Source organism: Ambystoma mexicanum, chromosome 6p, assembly GCF_040938575.1.
Source record: "Ambystoma mexicanum isolate Mex_15411 chromosome 6p, UKY_AmexF1_1, whole genome shotgun sequence".
NCBI classification, from domain to species: Eukaryota; Metazoa; Chordata; class Amphibia; order Caudata; family Ambystomatidae; genus Ambystoma; species Ambystoma mexicanum.
The window spans coordinates 598,333,736-598,350,626 of NC_090935.1; the positions used below are offsets into that span (position 1 = coordinate 598,333,736).

Sequence of the window (16,891 nt, forward strand, 5' to 3'; positions counted from 1 at the left end):
TGTCTCAGACTTTACAGCAGGATCCTGCTCCAGCTGCTCCATTTTTCACTCCCATTGATGAATCCACTTCCTCTGTATGGACCAGGGAGACATTTGTAACCTGCATGGAAAACATTTCTGAATGTATACATTTTTCAGACAAATTTGACGATATTCTGAAAAGGCCTCGGGCTGTGTTTGACTGTCATATGCCTTCCAAGTCACCTTGGCATCATTTTCCTGGGGCTCAATTTTCCTCCCCAACTAGACAACGTGTGCCTGAGACTCCTGTGAACATCTTCCAGGATGGCCAGGTTGATCAAGGATGATCTCTATTATGTCACAGATCCATATGAAATCTCACAGCACCGAATTTCTCAGGATATAGATACCTGACCCCTGCTGATGACCAGGGTACTTGTCCCAATATTCCTGCCCAGAAGCCTAACCCGAACAATATCTTCCCGGCTGCTCCCCTTTCTCTCAACACCGGAACGTTTCGCCCCTCGTCAATCAGATGATGTTCAACACCCTCCTCAGGAAGGCTGCTGACCACTGCAAAATCGTGACACAGGAGGCAGTACCCGACTCTGATTTCATCGAGCAGATCCTCAAAGAGAAAGTGCCCATCAGTCAGGCCATTCCTCTTCGGAACTCAGTTAAGAAGCTCCTTGGACCCGCCTTGCTTATGCCCTCTCACTCGAGCCGTCAACCCCAGGGTTGAATTCTTTTTTCGTCCAGCGCACTCAGATCCCTTGTATATTACAGGTCATGCTGTTTGTGAACTCCCTGGTTGTGCCATCCACCAGGAAACTTGCAGGGCTTCCGCTGTCTTCATCCAAAGGACCTCCAGACAAGGACTGCAAGAAGCTCTTTGCTCTTGGGAAGCGTATGACTACCACGGCTGCCTTCAGCACTCGTATAGCAAATAATACCATACTCCTGGCTAGCTATAGCGATGTACAATGGGAGGCTAATGCAAGATGGCCTACGGCCCCAAGCCCGCCCATCTCCGCTTCTGGTGGTGGTGAATGAAGGACGTCCGGTGACGCAGATTATATTAAAGAATACACTTCATGCGGCAGAGCTGGCAGGATGGGCCCTTGCCGAAGGTACCCTATTAAAGTGCCATGAATGGCTAAAGAACTCTGGCTTTAAGTCCAAAACACAGGTTTCACTGATTAATAAGCCTTTGGAAGACTCTGCCCACTTCAGGAAAGCAGTCGATGAGGCCCTCGAAACCGCAAGGAAAGAACACGAAATGCTGAAATCACTGAACCAGATCTCAGCCAAGCCATTTGTCCAACAGGGAGTCTATAACACCCGCTGATCCTTTTGCGGCCAATCCTATCCCCACTCCTCTCAAGGACAGTGGAGCAGGAGGGTCTGCTTGGTATTCCGGACAAGGCACTTAGAGCTGGTTTAAAACCCCTCCACAGCAGGGATTTCGGAATAGCAAGGGTAGGGGGAGAAACTCAGCAGCCAGAGGCTCCCCTACACCAGCCAGCAAGTGACTCAGTGGTGCAGGTCCCCTACCATGTTTCCCCAGTAGGGGGTCATTTAACATGTTTTACCCACACATATGAGGGCATCCCCTTGATCAGTGGGTACTCAAAATTGTCAGCAGCGAGTTTGCAGAAGGGAGCGATCACGGTCGTCCCAAATCTTCAGGTAAACGTGGGTATTTATTCAATATACTCCCTTGTACCCAAAAAGAATCCAACCATGCGCCATGTTTTAGATCTGCGTCCTGCGAGTATTTCAAACCTCAAAGTTCAGGATGACAACTCTATAGGAGATAATCCCACTGATACAACCAAGAGATTAGATGGCCACTGTGGATATGAAAGATGCGTACTATTTCAATGTTGCCAGCGCACAGAAAGTACCTCCGGTTCAAGATGGAAAGAAAACACTCCCCCTCAGTTTAAGGTACTCCCCTTCGGCATTGTCTCAGCTCCAAGAGTGTTTACAAAGGTTGTAGCAATGGTGGCGGCACACCTGCGCAGGCAGTCCATTCCAGTATACCCTTATCTCAACGACTGCCTCATAACTGGAGATTCATACTAAACGTGTCTGGAAAACACCCAAAAGACTGTAGACCTTCTTTTCAATCTGGGGTTCTCAATCAACAAAAATGTCTGGTCCCCAGTCAAGTCAAACAGATTCTTGTGGCACTAATTTGGACAGAAGGCGGGCTCGTCTTCCCCTCCAATGAGAGGCTCCAAAACATGTTGTTCCAGATCCCTCTGTATAAAGTCAGTCGTCCGGTAACCGTACAGAAAGCCATGCAGCTGTTTGAAATCATGGCATTCTGCATCTTCCTAGTTCCACATGCCCACCTATGCATGCGTTTTATGCAAGAGCGGCTCTCGAGCCAATGTTGTCAGGCAAGCGGTCAGTGCAATGGCCTAGTGGTTGTCTCGACAACCCTTGTTGCGTCTCTGCAGTGATTGTCAAAGGAGAACCTTCTGAAGGGGAAATCCTTCACAACCCCTGCAGTGGAAGTCACTCTCACCACAGACACATTCCTCTCAGGTTGGGGAGCACACCTCATAGAGCAGACCGCGCACGGCATGCAGTCCCAATCAGTAGCAATCAGACGTATCCTTCTGTTGGAACTACTTGCTGTGTTGAAAGCCCTAAAAGCCTTTCAAACACAACTATCGGGGAAACCCGTTCAGGTCCTTACAGACAGCACCATGGCCACATATTACCTGAACAAACAGGGTGTGCACTCGCTCTCCAGGGCTGTCAAACTTCACACAGCATTTGGAATTGAGCACTCAAACGCATGTTCCTACTGTCACATGTTCCAGGGTAACACAATCTTTTGGCAGACATATTCAGCAGAGACTTGCCCCTACCAATAGGGCACCAGGGGCACTTGCAAGAATACTTTCTACACAACGTCTTTGCGGAATGGTTTTATCCAGACATCGACCTGTTCACAACTCTAGAGAACGCAGAGTGCCTAGACTATGCCTCCAGGTACCTGCAGAGAAAGTCCAAAGGGAACGGTCACTGGATAACAGGGTCAGGGAGATTTGCCTTTGCAAGTCACTGATGCTGGTGACACCAATGTGGGTGTGACAGCCATGGTTCTCTCATCTCATGAGAATGTCTGTCTCCCCACCCAGGAAACTACCTTGCCCATACAACATGCTGCCACAAGACCAAGGGGAAATACTACACCCGTGCCCTGAAACGTTCAATTTAGCAGCTTGGTTCCTGAAGTCATAGAGTGAAGGCACCTATAACTACCTCAAACATGTATGGACATTTTGAGGGAACTGAACACCACACGTTGTTACTCCAATCAATGGAAACATTTTGTCATTTGGTGCAATACAAAAACCATCAGCCCTATTGATTGTTCACCAAAATATGTCCCTTATCTAACACACCTCTTAGATTCAGGACTTGTGTTCAACTCACTAAAAGTCCACCTTGCTGCCCTCTCTGTGTATACCACATCTCAGAGAAGGGTTTCCCGGTGGAAAACCCCAGTGCTTAAAGCATTTATGGAAGGGGTAGGGGGAATTCACCCTCCTGTTTCTAACCCAACTCCCGGATGGGACGTGAATGTTTTTCTATCAAGACTAATGGGACTTCCTTTTGAGCCAATGCATGAGGAAAGTCTTAAGGTTCTCATCTATAAGACTGATTTTCTGGTGGAGTTTACCTCTAGCAGGAGGGTTAGTGAACTGCAGGCTCTCTCAGTTCGAGACCTATTTGTTACCATTCATAAAGAAAAAGTGGTACTGCGCCCACAAGCACGCTTTGCACTTACATTTATTTCAAATTTCCATGTGAATCAATCCATCGAACTTCCAACTTTCTTTCAAAATCCCACTAACTCAGTTGAAGGAGGTCTCCATACAATAGATGTGAGGAGAGCAGTGGTGTATTACCTTGATAAAACAAAACCACTAAGGAAGACAACCAAATTCTGTCTCTTGCCGCTGGTAGAGAAGGGGATCCTGTCTCTTGAGTCAGCAATCTCTAGATGGATTGTTAAATGCATCCAACTATGTTACGCTCTTGCTAAGAGAGATTTTTCCTTTACGCCTAGAGTACATTGTACTCGAGGCATAGGAGCTACTATAGCCTTTATTGCAAATGCTCCTTGTTAGGCAATGTTTGTATGCAGCACCCTTGGGGACCACTACACATAACTAGGACTACAGGTGTAAGCAAAACCAACCTTTGGTATAAGTCTGTACTACACAGTTTTGGTAGTGTTGCTAAGAAGCCAGGTTTATCTCAAGAGGGGAATGTGAGCTGTAATGATGTTACCCAGAGGTCTACAGTGACAAGTATTCAAATAGACTCTTATACTCAAGGTTTCTTGGTAAAACACGTATTCATTTATTTCACAATCAGTTATAAAACATTCACTAGAATGAGGCAATATATCTCACACACAAATATACTTCAGTACTTTACACTGTATGGTTCTGAGGCATTTAAACTACTTTGAAGGATCAGCAAAATGGCATTCAGAGTACTTTAAAGTAGGAGCAAAAAGGTATAGGTTAATAAAAAGAAGCTTACAGTTATTCTTCGACCGTGCAAATACTTTGAGTTCACCAGAGGAGTCAGTTCAATGCAATAGGTTAGGCCAAAGTCAATGGGCTATAGCATGGGTGCACAACATACGGCCCACCATGCTGTTTTTTCCAGCCCGCGAGGCACAAACACTTTCCTAATGGAGGGCGGCCCGCAAGCATCATCGGCCGCCCTCCATTAGGAAAGTCTTTGTTGTTTTCCGGGCTGGACAAAACACTGGCCATCATTGGCTCAGCACACACGCACCACGTCACTCCTACAAACCACATAGTGCGTGTGTGCTGAACCAATGGAGGGCCAGCATTACGGCTGGCGTGGCCAGTAAGGCTTGATGCCGGAAGGCATTTCAGCCTTGCTGGCCACGCCAGCCGTAGTACCACTCACCTCGCCAGCGTTCCAGTTTACCTGCCTTCCAGCACGTCCGGTAAGTGGTCTGTTTGTGTTTGTGTGTCGGGTCTGTTCTGCTGTATGTTTGTGTTGTGTATGTTGAGATGGGGAGGTTGGGGGGGTGTCGGATGTGTACGAATGTTTGTTTTTGAGTGTTTGTGTTGTGCATGTTGAGATGGGGCGGTGGGGGGGCATCGGATGTGCATGAATGTTTGATTTTGAGTGTTTGTGTTGTGTATGTTGAGTTGGGGGGTGTGGGGGTGTCGCATGTGTATGAATGTTTGTTTTTGAGTGTGTTGTGTATGTTGTGATGGGGGTGGGGGGTGTCAGATGTGTATGAATGTTTGTTTTTGAGTGTTTGTGCTGTGTATGTTGATGGGGGTTCGGGTCTGTATGGGTGCATGCTTGAGAGTGTGTGTGCCGAGTTGGGGGTGGGGGGGGGTTTGTATCTGTATAGGTGCATGCTTGAGAGTGTGTTTGGGGCATAGTGTTTGGTTGGGGTTGAGGGACATGGGGCATATTGTTTGGTTGGGGGTGGGGGACATGGGCATGGGGCATAGTTTCTGGCTGGGGGTGAGGGGGCCATGGGGCATAGTGTTTGGTTGGGGGTGAGGGGGCCATGGGGCATAGTGTTTGGTTGGGGTGAGGGGCCCATGTGGCATAGTGTTTGGTGGGGGGTGAGGAGCCATGGGGCATAGTGTTTGGTTGGGGGTGGGAGCCATGGGGCATAGTGTTTGGTTGGGGTGGGGGACATGGGCATGGGACATAGTGTTTGGTTGGGGGTGAGGGGGCCATGGGGCATAGTGTTTGGTTGGGAGTGGGGGACATGGGCATGGGGCATAGTGTTTGGTTGGGGGTGAGGGACATGGGCATGGGGCATAGTGTTTGGTTGGGCGTGGGAGCCATGGGGCATAGTGTTTGGTTGGGGGTGAGGGGGCCAGTGGGCATAGTGTTTGGTTGGGGGTGGGAGCATGGGGCATAGTGTTTGGTTGGGGGTGAGGGGGCCATGGGGCATAGTGTTTGGTTAGGGGTGGGGGCCATGGGACATAGTGTTGCACTCCAAGAGTGAACCTAATAATAAAGCTAAAACAGGCACAGTTAGGAGATGTACATCCTTTGCTTTTTTTGAGGAAACCTGACTCAACGAAGGCCATACTCCTCTTGGGCAACCCAAACAGCAAACTATAGCAGTCCAATCATAGGTCAATAAAATATCTATAATTTAATTAAACAGATGATATACAATAACTAAATCGAAATAAATGTTAACAATGGAAAATGTGTAGTACAAAATGTAAGTTTGAAATGCAATAAAAATTGTTACCCCTCAAAAACATATTCTTTTTCCATGCGTTTAATACAAATTGGGGGTTGAAAAAGCCTCCTGCCACGCCCCACCTACCACCCCCCCACATTTACTTTTCGGCCCACTACAGCCCTCATGTAAGGTACTTTCGGCCCTCTGTCAAAATTAGTTGTGCACCCCTGGGCTATTGGATAAAGCAGTTCTGGTAGTTAGACAGAAAAGTCTTTGCCAAAGTTCTTAGAAGTAGTTCGTAAAAGAGAGACTCATATGTTGGGTCACAAGCTGAGTAGACCTGCAAGTTGCCAAAGTTTCAAGCACTTTCGCAGTGAGAGGTAAATTCTCTCGGTCGGGTTTTCACAGTACCTTTCAATGAAGAAAAAGATGCAGCTGAAGACTTCTGGTCCTGGCAGATCCTGCAGATCTCGCTGTTCCTGAACCTCAGTCGCGGGGACAAGAGGGAGGACGTTGGGGGACTCCTGCACTGGGACTGGTCGAAAAGCTGGCAAATGGCAAATCTTCAATTCCGGTAGCTGTAGTTAAGCACACAAACTGGTGTCCCTCTCCCTGGCTATTCGGTTTCCTCCAGCACTCTGAGGAAAATGCAACCAGCTCTGAGAATGGTATCCAGGTGGCTTAATGTCGGGTTGATTGGTCCCACCAACTCAAAGGGAGAAGTTGTCCTTGTGGGGGCTTCTCTGACGAGATGAACTTGGCGATTTTGGACCTGCAGCAGGTCTTCACCGGGCAAACCAACGGTCCAGGAGTTGCAACAGCCGTCCTCTTCAAGCTTGTCTTCACTTCTTTCGTTCCAGTGGTCGACTCTGCCTTCCAGGCCAAGAGACTCGCCTTTTATTCAGTTCTCTCCCAATCATTCCAGCCAAGCTGCCACTCACCCGGCAGCGTGGCTGTCCTTGCCGGACAGTCAGCCAGCCAATCACGCCAGAGTGCATTTGGTTCTCCTAGGAGACTAAGCTCAGGGAGTTTCAGGCACCTTCCTCACTTCCTGCCCACCCCAGACACTCGGGCGCCAGAGGTGGTCTTCAGTCCTGAAGCCTGCCAAAGGCGTAGGAACAAAGGGACTAAACCTGCTTTGGCGCACAGAGACAAACTCTAGAAGGACCTTTCCAAAAAGAAACCGCAAAAAAAGAAGACCGGGACCTGCTTTTGCAGAGTGGCTCAGATGCCATCTTGAAAAACGTGGCTCCCGCAATTTAACGCTACTGTTCACGGTCGGGAAAAATCATGGTAGTTTGTTGTAAAACCACTGCCACCAGCCATTTTGAGAGGAAAGGGTAGCACTTGACTGCTACATGAGTTTCTAGACACAGGTGATACTAAGTAACCCATCCAGCACTCTATTGTAAGATGGTGTGCTGGGTCTAGGATTTTGAAAAGCCTAGAAAAGTCAATTTCACTTTACTTTCTCTGAGACACAGTAGTTTATCCCAGAGAAGGTATTTAAACCTTGGGGCATCCAAATGCTTCCCTGTGTCACTGCACTGAGGTGCTGTGTGACACAAATGAAAAGATGATGCCTATGGAGTTGTCTAAAACTCCATAACCAAAGAAAACGCAAAAGTAAACACATCCAAAATACATGAGAGAGTGGGGAAAAAAGGCTCACACTCTCTCCAGGTAAAGAAATCCAAGTTGCTGCGGGTCTCTAAGGTGTAGGGAATTAGCACATTTATGAGATTTCTCCCTAACACTCCTCTTGATTCTATTTGCAAAGCAGCTACGTGGAGTTCTGTGCAGTGCTGAGACATCTCCTTGCTACTGTTCCTTCACACATCCCACCGCCATCTCCTGGTACTGCTCGCTTGTATGCACAGCATGTGATTCCAAGCAGATTCGCAAGCATCAGAAGACATATATTTCTCACTGTAATCGTATATCTGGTACTTGTATCTGCTTAGATTCACATGAGCCTAACCTTCCTCATCTTACACTTTCTTTTTCTGTGCTCATGCATTCTATCAGGCTCCCTCGTGGCAGAGCAAAAACCACAGAGGGGATCGCGACGCGTGGATGATTTTGGGTACACTACACATCACGTTAGGGATAGTGTTACAGTCATACCCATGTCGATGTCCCTTTTCGATCTTAGAAAAAAAAGATGTAATACTCAGCGATTACCACTAGATGTCAGACTGTATGCACAGGATGGGAATCTAAGCATATACAAGCACCAGAAATACAATTACATAATGTATGTAATATGGTTTTGATTGATAGCACTTATCTGTGAGTTGATTATGCTTAGTGTGTAACTAAAGTCCTAATAATTTTATTTTGATATACTTACTGTCTAACTTTAATTATTGGTGTTTCTCTGTAAACTCGTAGCCCTAGACCAATCTGACACTTTTCATGAGACTAAGCCTTGACTGCTCGTCTAGTTTACCTTGATAGGTTTTTGGTTAACCTCTGTGTCTTCTCTGTTTACCATAAATAGGGTGGCCTCTGTAAGAAACCTGAGTGTATCCACACATATGCTCCCCTTGGATCTTCTTTCTCAGGTTGTCAGGGAAAGGCAATCGCTTTTGGATCCTGATCCCTGGGGGTAGAGATTGTGAGGGAGGATCACCTTGGTGGAGGCTCCATGGGGATTGGGGAGAGGATGTCAGCAGGGGAGACATGGTATCCCCCTTTTCTAGTGAGAACCAACCTTACCCTCCCCCTGCCTTTATATTCTGTTGTAAACCATCTCCCCTAATTTTTCCTTATTCAGACCATTATAGTACTGGGACGAGGAAGAGGTGATTTAGAGTAGTGGACACTAACAGGTAATTTCACCACTCTGGTACTGGCACGTGGAGGAGACCTGAGGACTGCTGTAAGGGTCAGGCATGTCCCAATAGCTAAGGTCAGTCAAGTGAAACTAAACTAGGTGTTCACACCTGCAAACTGTTAAATGGTTTCAGGTGTATAAACAGACTCACAAGCGGCAGAAAAGTGATGTAGTTGGGCTGGAGAGCGCAGCCACCGAGGTCGAGCGGGCACTCTATGGACCGGGGAAAAGGACGCCGGCAGCAGAGAAGCCAGGAAGACGCCATGGCCATTGTGGGCATGAGAGTCTGGAGCAACATGAAGCCTATTGCCTTGTGTTGCCGTTGGGAGTGGGGAACACAGAGACGCTGCTGACCGCTGCAGTAAGAACTGGGGGTGAGAGAAAAGCGAGCCAGAACCCAGAAGCAAGACCAGAGCACCCAGAGGAACGCCACATACTGGTGAGTGACAGGGAAGGTTCACTCCCTCAGTCCGGGGTGCTCTAAAGGCGTGGTGTGGGTTGCGGCGAATGCTAAACAAGCAAGAAAACATGGAAAAGGGGTCTGGAGACCAAAAAGTGAATGATTGAATACCAAATGAATTGCCAAGCAAGTAATGAGTTTTGAATACTGCTAAATGGGTCGGATGACCAAATATGAACTATTGAATACCGAACAAGGGTTCCATGTAATAATGTCGCCACAAAAATCTTGCCATGCAAAAATATCGCTGAAAAATGGCAGTTTTTTGTGGCAACATTATTGCATGGAACATGCGGGGGACACCCCCGCAATCCCCAGTCACCCATATAATATCGCCACGACCTTTTCCCGCGATATTGTTTTCGGCGACCATATATATGGGGATAATATTACCTGATACCCGAACAAGTTGAAAAGCAATGAATACGTTTTGAATGCTGAATTAAAGAAAAGCATATGATATATTGAAACTGACAGTGAAGTGCAATTTCGAACAAGAGGAATTTAAAGAAACAGCATTTGCAACCAAAGTGAAAAGAGTGAAAAACAAAACACTATTGGACAGTGTGAAAGCAAGGTGGTAACCAGGAGATACACCATGAAGTAAAATGTGTGAGAGTTACATGTTGATAAAGGCAAGAAGCCAGTAAAGTGAACCAGAAGTATAAGTGAACCAGAAATTTGTGGACTTATAGCACAGATGCAGAAAGAAAACCTGTGTTGTCAAGGAAGTCCTGTGAGAAAGAATGAACTGTTGTAAAGTGCCAAGGTTTATCGGTTGCGTGACCTGTGATGGATGGAACGTGTGGTCTGACAACTGTGCATAGACCAAGGAACCCTTCCTTGGAGTAAACAAAGAGAAGTGAAGAGGCTGAGGTTGCTCGGCCTAAAGTTGTTCAAGTGATGGAAAGAAAAGGCAAACTAAACAAGTTGATGAGACTGTGAATTTGAAGCCTTAAGAACTGTGTTGAACTTGGGGAAGGGAGCAAAGAGCCAACCTGGAGCTAGAAGTAGCTCGGGACTTTAATTTGAACAGTTACTTTGGTTGCTGACATCCCTAAACAGTGGTTTAGGTTTAGCTGTGAGGGCAAGCATAGGTTTTGGGCATAGACAGACTTATAAGTTGAACTTACCGACTTGGACTATCCTTAGTTCATTTAGGGAGGGAAATCCCACCTTTAGTATAAGGCAGGTTAAGCCTTACACCATCCTGACATTTAAGTTGAGACTTTGTATTTGAACTTTGAATCTGCTGTCTGTGTCTTGCTTCATGATGCCTTCACACCTCCCAAAATCCTCCCGCTAGGGTTGATTTGGGAAGTCTACCTTAACAGTAGATATTATGGTTTTTGGTAAAGTGATACGGAAGAGGCAATGGATTTTGCAGGCGTTTTAGGTTTTGTGGCAGTTCAAGTTATTAACTACAGGGGTTCGCTTTCCAAGAGGACTCTACTGTCCTAGCCAATTATACTTTGAGGTAAGTTCTTTCATTTTGCTGTCATGTTGCAACCAAAAATTGCCACCAAATCCTGAACAATTTGTGAGTGAAACCCATTTATTTGTTTTTCGTGCACTACAATATTGTGTGGTTACATTTTATTTTCCTTACAGTCTCGTTGTGCCAAGATTATGGCATATTTCCCCAATTTTCCATCACTTTCCGCCACTATCCTTTATAGGAAGAAAAAAGATCAGGCAAGCTACATTTCCACTAGTGGTGGAGGAGTAACCGCAGGGTTGTCTTCAATTCTTTGACCAGTGGAGTGATCCAAGACTGGGGGTTGGGGAGTGTAGATGTGAGCTGGATAGTGCAAGGAGGGGCCAGAGCACTCTGGAAGTGAATGAATGCATGTTTGATACAGGGGGCTGGGTTGGGCCAAGAGCGAGGACCTGATTTCTGCTAGTTTATATTTTCATTTTCCTTTTTAATTGAGCAAATATTTACATATTGACATTACAGTTCATATTACAGTATAAATATGTCCTGCAATGTTGGATTTTGCAATTAGATCACTCAATACAAGTTAGAAATTATTGTGCCCACATGATCTTTTCCATGGATTTTGTTGTTGGTAATGCAGTCCCTTTGTTAATTACTTCCAAGTATTTTGTTTGATAAAATCATGACCCTGCTTATGTGGACATTTTATTTCATCGACTTCTTTTTTTTGCTAGGTTTTTTCAGTATGTGGGGATTTGGAAAGTCAAGCAAGCAAGCAGGTCAGGCGACTAAAAAAACACAAGAGATTGTCCTGCTTGGTTCATTGGAGCTTATTGGTGATCTGATTGGACACTCCTCTGCTGTGCAGGTATGTTCGCAGTCATGGATACATACTGCAGTAATGAGATCTTTAAAACCAGTTAGTGTAAAGTTAGCTTTTGTGGGAGACTGGAACTGCTTATCTGGCAGAATGTTATTCTTCGGTTGGTTGCTGCACATAAAACACCCAGTCTCTATATGTGTGTGTGGCCTAAGGTAAATGACTTACGATAGACATTGTAATGAGATGTTAAGTGTCACTAAAAGCAATTGTATTCATGTAACATTTGAATGCAACACTTGGTGTTAAGAAATCTTAATGTGCCAAACATACTAATTATTTGTAAGATCATAACATAAGGATGACAAAAATTAAGAAAATAAAAGCAACAAAATGGTTTTCATGCAAGAAATTAGTAAGGTAATATGGAAAGGGCAAGTTCACATTGCACGCTTATTTAGGTCATTCATGATTTCAGTGTATTAAAATCCCCAAGTCACCAGCACAGCTCTCTGTTTACACATTATATATATTAAGGCACTAAGACTTGGGTGTACGTTTCATCACAGCCATTAGGGAAAAGCGATGTCCTCTGCAAAAGTGCCAGATCAAATGGACGTTGGCATGACTGCAAAGGATAAATCAGTAATACATAACATAGGGGGGGGTTTCAAAGACGCAACACGAGATAATTTGGTGCCAGACTTTATCTACTGAATTATCTCAACATTCCTTGCCTAATGTTTTTCTTTTCTTCTTTACCAAAGGAATCAAATCCACATTTGCTTCACCCTCTCTCATTACCCCTGCCAGAGTCCTGGAAAGGTTGGACCCCTCAGCTCTTGAGCCTCTAAAGCCATTGTAGTTAAAACATTGAATGAGACCCTTTTTCCTTCTACTGGGGAAATGTCTGGATATCTGATATATTTCTCTATAAATGTCCCCCATCCTTCCATAAAGTTCTGATGAGCTCAGTGGTCATCAGGATCACTCCTAGGGCGTTCCTTTCCCTGGGAATCCTATTCGAAGGGCATTCTCTATCCCTGTTAGCCCCCGTACGCCCAGGCAGTCCCTAGGGACATTTATTGACTCTGCTGTTTTTCTTGCCAGATATTGGCTATGGCCTGTTTTGTGTGTCTATTTGCTATTCTTTGTTCCTCTGTCTTTGTCATAGATATGCCCCAATGTATACCTATCCATTTCTCTGCTCGACCTGCTTCTTTATGTTCATCACATACTCGTGATACCACTTATTTAATTCATCTTCCCTCATCGTCTACTAATTCTTTTTTCTTATCTATTGGCCTGTGGAATATACGTTCAGCATGAGAAAATCTAATTCGATCTTTGACACTTTTTTTAGTTTTCATTTTCAGTTTCTGTGCCTCACAGAAACATGAATTAATCCTGATAATGCTGTTACTCCTGCCCCTTTCCTTACTGCATCTACAAACATTGCACACTCCCCTCGTAGTCCTGGTAAAAGGGGGTGGCACTGGTATTCTTTTACACGCCTCTTGGTCCTTACCTTCTTCCAGCCCCCTCTAATAGTGGCTCTCTACACCTTATAAAATGTGTTTCTTGTAAACAAAGAGCAACTAGCCCCACCTTAAATTCTCTCGTAACCAACAATCTCTTAGTAGGAGACTTAATACCCCTGGCATTCACAGTATCCATCTTTACGGTCATCCCATGTTCATCCACATTCTCTGGATGACATCGATCACTACACGAAGGAAGAAGCAGCCTACCAGGCTTTTCCTAGGAACGGTGATCAAGCTCATCCTCTTCTACCTTAAGGGGTAAGGGATCGTCGAGTGCAACTTCCAAGAGTCTGTCCTCGGCTGGATCCAGCACGGCTACTGGCACAGGTGCAGAGGGCGTCCTGCCTACCGGAGCTCACTCCAAGGTCGTGAGTCAGGGCGTTATGACTACCGGCCATCCGGCTGAGGGCTCAGCGCCTCCCAGTGTGATCTCTGTGGTCGACGCCTCTGCTTTGGGTGCAAGTCCCAAACTGTGTACTATTGTGGGTGAGACCTCTCTTTGCTCAGGCCTCCATGCCCTCCCACCCAGGGCATGGTGCAAGGCTTCAAAATGGTGGAGCGGCACGTGGCAGGCGGTAATCTTGGATCCAGCTCAGTGCCCGCCAGTTCTTTCACCCATCGAATGGGCTTTGCAGGATGATCCCAGCCCCCATCCCTCTGGAAGCGGCAGCAGATCCTAAAGTGCCTGCTTTTGGTCCCCTCAGGGATATATCTAACCATCACAGCCGTACGGCTACACGCACCAGACGCCTCAGCGCTTTGACCAGGAGCGGAGGCCCAGCACCCCAGAGGGCTGGGTCCCTAAGGACCGGCTGCTTGTGAGGACCGATTCTTCAATCGCTTCCTCTTCCTCATGCGTTCCCCTCTGATGAAGGGGCTCCTGAAAGACATTATGAAGGTCATCCTGCAGGTGGCGCCGGCCTGCTCCTCTCGGTACTGCTCCCAGTATCCTTCACCGGTTCAGGCCCTACCAGTCGTTCTGACCCCACCACCTCCTCCTGTACCACCAACACCTCCCCTGCAACAGCTGTTGGACTGGTCTGCGGCACTGGACCTCGGGCAAGGTAGGGGGGGAGGGGGCGCTGGCACCTGTGTCTCAGGACCCAGATTCCCCTCAGTCTGTGAAAAAAGGGAGGTGGGGGAGACAAAGACCCCAGGAGTCGGGCATGCTAGAAGAGGTGTGGTGGCCAGGGGGGTCTACTATGCAGTCTGGCATCCCTCTCCAGAAGTATGTCCTGCAGGTGGTGCAAAAGGTCTGTGAGAAGCCCAGTCCCAAGCCCAGATGAACAAGAAGTTGGACAGCAGGTTTAGGCTGATGGATGGGGAGCCAATCCTCCTTGCCTCCCACCCACAACCCCATTCCTCTGTGGTGGCTGCGGCCTCGTTGTATTGTAAAGCATAGTCTTCGTCATCTTCCTCCATGGGAGCCACCTCGGGTTTCCTCTCCAAAGAGGACAAAGTCCTTGAGTGCTTGGGAAAGAGCTGTTAATCCATCTCAGGACTGCATCTGCAGCAAGCAAACACAGACACCATCTTGGCTGTGGCTAACCAGAAGTTGTGGCGGGAGCTCAGGGAATTTCTGCCCAACCTCATTTCGGACAAGCGAGCCTCCTTTAAGGCCGGCCTGGCAGATGCTCGGGCCATTGCACAGGACCTCATGGAGTCTTCGGTTTCCCACATCGACACAGTCAGCAGAGGGTTGTGCCCTGGGGTGTGGATGAGAAGCACGGTGTGGATGCACACTGCAAAGCTTTCCTCTGATGTGCAGGAGCGGATTCTGGATCTGCCCTTTGCAGTCGTGGACCTTTTTCATTGGTCGGCTGATGAGTTGTCAAAGAAGAAAACCTCCACTAAAACTGCCAAGTCCAAGCGGTACACAGAGGCCTGACAGATCGCCCAGTGACAACAGGAGGAAGCTGCAGAGGACATTGCATGGGCTTTTCCGCTCCCCCTCCTCTGCCCCCGCCTCTGATGCCAAGAAGCAGTGACATCAAGGTCGGGGAGCAGAGCTCGCCTGTGGGGGACTGTTTGACTCTGTTGCAGGACACCTGGAAGCGTCTTTTCAGCAACCCGTGGATCCTAACCGTAGTCTCCACAGGCTTCGGTCTTCCTCGTCTTTTGCCTCTACCATCCTCTCCTCCTCTTCATCAGTTTGGGTCCCCGGCTCTTTTATTGGGAGGTCCTTTCGCTCCTAGAAATGCAGGCGATAGAACCGGTTCCTCTTGTAGATAAGGGCTTCGGTTACTATTCCAGGATTTTTGCGGGACCCAAGAACAACCTGGCTGGCCTGAGGATAGTCCTGGACCTGTCATTTACAAGTCTGTCATTACAGCTGCAGTGCTTCAAGATGATTACTTCCACACACATAGCTGAGTCTGTGTGCAGGCGACTGGATGTGCTCCCTGGACCTCAGGGACGCGTACCTGCATGTACCCATCTATCAACCGCATCTGACGTTTCTGCGGTTCATGATTGTCGTACCACTTTAAGTACAGGGTGCTGCCCTTCGGCCTAAACTCAGCCCCTTGTGTCTTAACAAAGTTGATGAACGCAGTAGCGGGCCTTCTCCGCTTGGAGGACCATCATCCATACCCTTATATGGACAGCTGGCTGGTGAGGATGGGGTCACCCGAAGGGGTTGTGCACTCTTGCCAGATATCCTTAATCAACTGGGGTGTTCCCTCAACCAGAGGAAATCAGTTATGCCCGTCTCAGAAACTGGTGTTCCCAGGTGTGCGTTGGAACACTACCATTCAGCGGGTGTTCCACATGCCTGAGAGGCTTATGTCCCTCCGCAAGGCGGTGGAACACTTTCTGGCCAACTCGACCACCTCAGCATGGTGGTTCCCAGCAAATTCTGTGCCTGATGGCCTCATGTGTGCTCACTGTACAGAATGCTTGCCTCAAGATGAGGCACCTACAGCTCCACCTGTCGGCCAATTGTGATCAGGAGATGGGGTCTCAGTAGAACAGGATCCCAATACCACTGCTCCTACTGCCCGATCTTTGCTGGTGGCTGATGGAGGACTATGTCTCACTGGGAGCCTCCTTCACCCAACCAGAGCTTACCCAGGTGGTGACGAAAGACTCCTCCCCATCGGGTTGGGGGGCTATTCTCAGGAGGGCCGTGTGATTTATGGAGCATGGTCGAGGACGGAAGCCCTCTTACATATCAGTCTGCTCAAACTCAGGGCAGTGGGCCTGGCCATCAAGGCGCGACAGGTATATTCTGGTGAGGACGGACAATTCTCCTACAATGTTTTACCTGAACAAGCAGGGTGGCACCCACCTTTTCATGCAGGCTGTTTCGTTCTGGAAATGGGCCCTGATGGAGGGGATTTGCATTTCGGCAGTCCACCTCCCGGGGGACAGCAATGCAGAAGCGGACCAGTTAAGTCGCTTGGGGTTCAACACCTATGAGTGGGGGTTGCACGACGACTCCTTGTTTGCCCCTGTTACAGCATTGGGGTTTCACAGACCTGGATTTGTTCCCGGAATGCCTAGTGCCCCCATTTTGCTTCGGGGTCGGGGGTCACTGGGATACGCCTTTCAGATCTGTTGGCACAGCCGCTGGTGTCATGCGTTCCCACC

The 16,891-nt window shown here is 47.6% G+C and overlaps 1 protein-coding gene across 1 annotated transcript in view; it reads left to right on the top strand.

The window, feature by feature from the left end:
* Positions 1-16,891, top strand: part of WDR41 (WD repeat domain 41) — a 579,210-nt gene that overhangs the window by 527,217 nt on the left and 35,102 nt on the right. The window contains exon 12 of the mRNA XM_069627429.1: positions 11,671-11,804. Coding sequence (XP_069483530.1) covers positions 11,671-11,804 — 134 coding nt within the window. The remainder of the gene's footprint in view (positions 1-11,670; positions 11,805-16,891) is intronic.